Genomic DNA, 7,500 nt, shown 5'->3' with positions numbered 1-7,500 from the left:
CCTGTCTGCGCTACATTCAGCAACGTCATTATTCTCAACCCTCCAATACACCCTCCACAATCATCCGCTTTATCATCGTTCTATTGAGGCCTGTCATTACAATCACGCCAAATGACCTCCTTCACAAAATGGGAAATTACCATTGGCCACTTATTAACTTAATAAAACCCATGTTCTGATAATGCAAGTTTGCATAAACGGACAGATACGTTTACAGTAAGTTGTTGGTGAGATTTTGGCGAGTTTGGAAAAAGTTTGTGGAGTAATTTGCAGTTTATGTAAGGCCACCTGACCGGGTAAAATCTTCCTTTCAAACATGTATTATCCAACAAGTTTAATCTCCTTCCGAATGCTGTTTTCGTATCCTTTGGTGGGAATCTTTCACACGCATTACTGCTGTGTACAAGAGTGGCCAAGTCTGCGCCATTAAAGTAAAATCTCGCTACGCAGGCTCCGGCGGGCAAACGCACTCCTGTAACCTACCTACCGCTCTTTTCCCCTCCAGGGCACCTGCGTTGGGAAATATGTGAACCACCATCACAGGCCTTCGACTGACACACCATTGGCTCACAGGAGCGTTTTTACCTGCGTGTGGGAGTGCCCACCGTCAAGTTTCCCTTCCTCTGCTCTGCTCCGCTCCTCAGGACGGTCCGGTGAAAGAATCCAAGTGGGAATTGAATCAGCATTCCCAGGGCGCGAAGACTCCCAGTCATGGAGCCGATAACTTCGTGGAGCCCCAAGAGAGTGAGCGAGTGGCTGAAAGGTAATGTGACGCGCCTTTGTGCTTAGAACAACAGGTGGTTTTCTTTCTTTCTTCCTTTCTGTGGATGAATGCTTCGCAAGTGCTCAGACAAGCGTAAACATACGGTCAAATCCTTTATGGAAGGGAAAGGTGGCGAAGGCGGAATGAGGAAGTGAAGCTTGGGCTACGACTTTGATCCCTCTCGTGTATTGTAATGAAAGACTTATAGGATGCGAGCAAAGTGAAAACAAGTCTAATGTCGGACAGGAGTGGCATTTGTCCGTGTCAACACTGCGTGGGCAGGTAGCTATAGATACAAGGGTTTGACTCAGGAGAGCCCAAGTTTCGATTTGAACTCTTCCCTACATGTCCTGTAGCTACTGTCATTTTCTACAAGTAGAAACTAGTCCAGCTTGCTCTCATCTCTGTGCAGAGATCTTTGTTGCTCTGGTTTGGTTCCATGTGTGCTCATTTTCTTGACGCGTCGGTTAAGCTAGATTTGTAACCGTTTCCAATTGCGTCATCATATCTCCAAACTGCGCGTTGTGATTTATATGGGTGATAGAGGAGCATTCAGCAGGTATAACTAATTAGTAAAACAATACAACCCATTATTGTGCGATACTATCCACATTTTGCTCGTGGAATTCTAAGCATAGGCTACTTACCATTGACCAGAATTCATTTCCTCAAACGTAGCCTATTTTTTATTACCCTGAACTGGACGTCAACACAATGTGCAGCGGATATTGCAAAACAAACTTGGCATTCCACGCGTGGTGTGGAATGCTGGTGTGTATATATCCTGTGGCGGTCACCGTGTCAGCACAACACCTGTTATTATAATAGTTTACTACCATGGAAAAACTCAAACTCTATTGGTCTGGAAAGAACTCTGCTACTGGACCTAGCGGTTCCGGGTTTTGGCGCTTCTAAATATGATTACCAATGAATGTCTTCCTGTGCTGGCCTACTGTGCCTCCGGAGAATCAGATAGCCTATACACTGAGCAGATGTGCTACAAAGTTCGTTGTCCTTGGGCTGTTTTGATCTACTCCTCCCGCCATCCTGAAAAGTGCCTCAGGTAGTATTGGTCGCAGATGTGCTAGGCCTTTAACTTTGTCCTTGGGCTGTTTTGATCCACTCAAAAACAGTCCTGAGGAGTGCCTCAGGTAGAATTTGTCTGCAGTGACAAGCAGGACAACACCTGGGCCGTATTCATGAATAGTACATTAATATGAATATTTAGATACATAATTGCTTTAGAAGAGCAGTTCTGTCTGTGATTATCTCTCTCTCAAACACATACACACACACACACACACACACACACACACACACACACACACACACACACACACACACACACACACACACACTGATGTGTTTATGATAGGCCAGGGAGTGATTGGCATGGATGGCTTCCTGGGTAATGATGTGTGTGTCCTTATGCATGCTGATGATGCTCTCTCCAGTGTAAACACAAGGACACCTCCTGCCCCCGGGCCTACTTGACATGCACTCCATAGAGTGAGGTTACACATGGCACACACACACACACACACACACACACACACACACACACACACACACACACACACACACACACACACACACACACACCGGGCCTTCTTGATATGCACTCCATAGAGTGAGGTTACACATGGCACACACACACACACACACACACACACACACACACAGACAGACAGACAGACAGACAGACAGACAGCCACACACACACACACACACACACACACACACACACACACACATCGGGGCTACTTGATATGCAGTCCTTAGAGTGGGGTTACAGATGTGTGTTACTCCCTGACATACTTAATATTCAGTCCATAGAGAGGGGTTACATCTTTAGGGGTATGTCATGTCATGTTGGTCAGGGCATTACAGGCGCAACTGTGGTCATCTATGCTAGTTCTCACTCGCGGTTCAAATTCACAACCTACCAGTCAATGTTCCAGTTTGGCATAGGAGGCACAGCACGATACCCCTTAGCTAAAGGTCCAGGGAGTGAGGTTAGTGAATGAAAGGGTGAATAAAAGGCGTTACCAGCATCACCTCTCATGTGAACATATAGTAGTTTTCCATATTAGCGATTATGAAATTGAGCATGTACCCACATGGGGCCATGAGGGCCTGAATCAATGACTGATTGGGTGAACGAGTGAGTGACTCAGTAGATGGCTGAGTAGAGCATTGTTATGTCAGCATTTTAAAAAAAAGATATATTTTGGGGCCTTTATTGTAACAGGACAGTGTGATAGGAGACAGAAATTGAATGGGAGAGAGAGAGATGGGTCAGAGCTGGCCTGCTGGAGGGGTTATCCCTATATCCAGTGGAAGTTAGTGCAGCCTCTGTGTGTCTGTGTCTGTCCACAAGTGTCCTAAGATATACTATGCACCATCCTCCAGCCTTATGCCCATCCCTCCCTCTGCTCCTTTGACAGGAAAATAATGTGATGGACGAACACGTGCTAGTAAGCAGACTAGCACTATTGCAGGATGGAAACTGGAGATCAATCACAGTAGCAGCATCCCTCTCATGGACGAGCAGCTATTATTAGCAGTGTGTGTGTGTGTGTGTGTGTGTGTGTGTGTGTGTGTGTGTGTGTGTGTGTGTGTGTGTGTGTGTGTGTGTGTGTGTGTGTGTGAGAGAGAGAGAGAGAGAGAGAGAGAGAGGGATAGTGGTTGTGTGGAAATGTGTGTGTGTGCACGTTCGTGTGTGTGTGTGTGTGTGTGTGTGCATGTGCGTATGTGTGCGCAGGCCTATCTCTGTATCTGACTATCACGCTATATGCTGAGTGTAGCATTTGTGAGGGTGGTGAGATCATGTTTCCCATAAGGCAATAGGCCTACAGTACCACTATGATGTCCTTCACCCTCGTGTGTATTATGCTGCTCTTTGTGGTCTGCCAGAGGCCGTGTAGAGTTACTAAACAACAACAACCAGTACATCTAGATAAGGAGAACACATTGTGTTTGTACACACTCTAGGCTACTGTACTGTATGTCCAGATACTGTGTAGATTCCTTAGGATAAAATGTTATTCAATATTGTAAAAGTATTATGAGAATATGGTAGAATCTTTAAGCTCCCCTATTTTTCAGGAAAATATTATTATAATTATTAGCAATAAAAGATTGCATCTACAGGCCTTACCAGGGCTCTAAATTAACTTTTTCCACCACCAGCCAATTTGGCTAGTAGACATTTTTTCTTACCAGCCAAACAGAAGTTCAACTAGCCATTTTTTTATCTTGCCAAAATAGGCTATGCGTTAGGCTAGTTGTGTTTTTTTTTTAAATTATTATTATTATTATTATTATGGTTATTTTATTCAAAGTTCCACAACACAAACACTACTGTATAGGCCTACATACTAGGTCTATAATAAGCATATTATATATACTTTTTTAACTTCTGCTTTATTTTTACCTTATTTTTACCTCTGAAAACAATGAATCACCAGCCACACACACAACAGACCTTTAAACCAAACACACAGCCACCACAAAACCTCACACTCCAAGGAGGGAGAAGAGATGAGAGGAAAAGAAGAGGAGGAGAGGAGAGGTCAACACACACACACACACACACACACACACACACACACACACACACACACACACACGTTGTGCAATAATGGATATGATGTCGTGTGTGCCTATTGTGTGTTTATGTGGCCTACAGTATGATGCTATAGGCACCATTATTTCCCCCAGGAGCTCTTCTCTACCATGCGCAACAAAATTACAAGAAGCCTACGCTATGTTTAACTAAAAGCAAATAATATCACGGAAATGTTCGCTTCCTTCGTTACTTCCATAGCGTACGTAGCGCACGTAGCCTACTCGCACGGGCATAAGGTCTGCCCTTCTTTCCGATGGCGTGGGCTTTCCAACTTAGTTGCGCCATGACTTAAAACATTTCAGAAGACAACTGACAGCTACGCTCAGACTACTGACAGCCCGTTCTCCTTCTCTGCCCTTCTCGCTATTTCGTTCCACAACACTCCTGTTATTGAAACTCTTCGGTCAGGTCCTCGCAGCTTAAAAAGTCAGCCTGTTAGAGCAAGGTGTGTCGGTGTCGGCGAATGCTAATAGTAACAGTTTACTACAGGTATAATAGTGACGTTAAAACTGGTGGAGCGAAAGTGACAGGAGCAGGGGAGAGTTGCCTGTCAAAAATAGTGTGAGCGCACAGGAGCTCTGAAATGCTTTCTGTCCTGGCGCGCGCAACAGCAGCACGGAGTGGCTGCTGCTTCGGAACTCTCACGGTGGGGTGGGGTCATGACGGGAGTGTTTATGGGTAATGTAGGAAATCTCGCCGTATCGTTGTCATACAAGCAGCCGTTATACCGTTCACAATTTACTGTAGGCTACTCGGGCGCAACTAGCCAAATGGGCGGGTAGGTATTTTTTTCCACCGGCCAAAATTAATTTTCACCCGTGGTTGGCGTGTGTTAATTTAGACCCCTGGGCCTTACCATTTTAGACATGTTATACAGGGTTGGGAACTGTGCTATCTGTAATGAATGCCCGCTAGCAGTGTTTGGTGGTCAGAAGTGTCAAAAGCAAAAGTAGAAGTAATTTCATGATGGAAGTGCAACACTAGCACGTGATAATTACACAGCCGTTACACCAGTCATTCGACTGTACCCAATGAGGTAGCTGCCGGGCTGTGCCGAATGAGCGTTGTAAACCTCATTGACAGTAAATAGAATGGACGCCAAATCAACGCTATTTGCCATTCAACGCTTTGAAGCCAGATTTGGGAACATTCCAACTTACATTCCACCTTAGCAACGCCAAACGCAGGTGCTGATTGGACAACAACAAGACTTCTAACGGTCAATCAAACCATGTTCTGATGCTCATTGGTCAATTTAACTTTTAATATCTCTCTAAAATAAAACATCACCACAAAAAATCACCACCCTGGTAAGTTGGAGAGCAAGGGGACCTACTAGTTGAGCGAAAAATGATCCCCCTGGAGTGGCATTTAAGGGAGATACAGGGTTTTATGTCTCTCATAGGAATGAATGGGATTTGGCCATTTTTTGGTCTTTTTGGGTCCAACCTTGGCTCCAACTTGGCTTCAACAATGAAATAGAATTTTGGCCTCCATTCTATTTACTCTCAATGGTAAACCTCCCTCCTGAAGCCTGACCGTTTAGCTCACTGGTGGTTAGCATGTCTGCCTCCCATGCCCGAAGCTTGATGTGAAGTCGCTAGTTCAAAGCCAGAGTGAAAGACTGCACTGGAAGACCTCTGTTACATATGCTATATGACACTGTAGTTAGCATAATAGACATGTGACATGTGCTGTATTGATCTCGTAGGAGTCCTACTGGCTATGTTTCAGTTAGGAATGGATCAGCATTGTGATGACCTTGTGAATTAACATTCACATACAGTGTGTTATGTTCAGTGTCAGTGCATTGATCCACAGCTTTTGAAAGATTGTGTTATGGCTACACAGTAAAACAATGTTAAATAGTGTCAACTCAACACTTAGAGTAGTGTTTCTCAACAGGGACTCTCCAGGGAGCCTTAGGTAACCATATGTGGCGCTGAGAAGGATGCAGCTGAGAGGATGCGCTGGATACAGAGTGTGCTGCTCAGTTTCTTCTCGGGGGATATTAGTCTATTTCATTTTTTTAATTCTAAGGTGGTCGTTGGCAGGCTTATGATGAGATCAAGGGGGCATTCGGAGGCTTATGATGAGGTCCAGGCTGTGTTTTTTCCTAAAGCGGTTGAGAACCATTGAGAGAGTTGATTTAACGTCTTCTAAATTGTATTTGCTCCAGAGATCTCCAAGCATTTTTACTGTATACATTTTTTTTTCAATATAGGATTCGTTATACGCTCAAGTTTCTCATATCATCATCAAGATGTAAGAGGCTAGTAAAAACTTAAGAGAAAATATAATCTCTGTATTCTATTATTTGTTTTGGCTTGTAGGAACAACTGGCCATACCATGGCATAATAATAACAACACATTTGGTTAAAATGACTTCAGTGGAAATGAGCCTGCTGGCTTACACTGACACTTTTGCATTTATGTAAATGTCACCTCACCTGATATAAATAAATTGATGGAAGTGAAAGTGTGTGTGTCAATGCAAAACTATTGATGATATATGATTGACATTGGGCTGATTTTTTTTTGCTTGTCCATGACTGTATGCAGACCATATTTGTGTGTATTTTTTCTCCATGTATGCACTGTATGTGTCCATCATGTATCATCATCATGATGTGTGTGGGTGTCCGTGTTCATGACTGTGTGTGTTCATGTGTGTGTGCATGATTGTGTCTGTGGTCATGTCTGTGTGTGTGCGTGCAAGCGCATGTACGTGTGTGTGTGTGTGTGTGTGTGTGTGTGTGTGTGTGTGTGTGTGTGTGTGTGTGTGTGTGTGTGTGTGTGTGTGTGTGTGTGTGTGTTCATGCTCTATGTTCATGATATCCATGTGTCCATGTGTGTGCTGTATACCCCTGTTCATGACTCTGTGCGTGCGTGTTTGTGTGTGTGTGTGTGTGTGTGTGTGTGTGTGTGTGTGTGTGTGTGTGTGTGTGTGTGTTCATGACTCTGTGTGTGTGTGTGTGTGTGTGTGTGTGTGTGTGTGTGTGTGTGTGTGTGTGTGTGTGTGTGTGTGCTCATGCTCTATGTTCATGATATCCATGCGTCCATGTGTGTACTGTATACCCCTGTTCATGACTCTTTGCGTGTGTG

The 7,500-nt window shown here is 44.3% G+C and overlaps 1 protein-coding gene across 1 annotated transcript in view; it reads left to right on the top strand.

Moving 5' to 3' along the window:
• Positions 1 to 376: 376 nt before the first annotated feature.
• Positions 377 to 7,500, top strand: part of cnksr1 (connector enhancer of kinase suppressor of Ras 1) — a 108,703-nt gene continuing 101,579 nt past the window's right edge. The window contains exon 1 of the mRNA XM_063184006.1: positions 377 to 763. Within this exon, the coding sequence (XP_063040076.1) occupies positions 712 to 763 (52 nt within the window). The 5' untranslated portion in view covers positions 377 to 711. The remainder of the gene's footprint in view (positions 764 to 7,500) is intronic.

The sequence above is a fragment of the Engraulis encrasicolus genome, chromosome 19, assembly GCF_034702125.1.
Source record: "Engraulis encrasicolus isolate BLACKSEA-1 chromosome 19, IST_EnEncr_1.0, whole genome shotgun sequence".
NCBI classification, from domain to species: Eukaryota; Metazoa; Chordata; class Actinopteri; order Clupeiformes; family Engraulidae; genus Engraulis; species Engraulis encrasicolus.
This window is presented reverse-complemented; position numbering and strand designations above follow the sequence as displayed.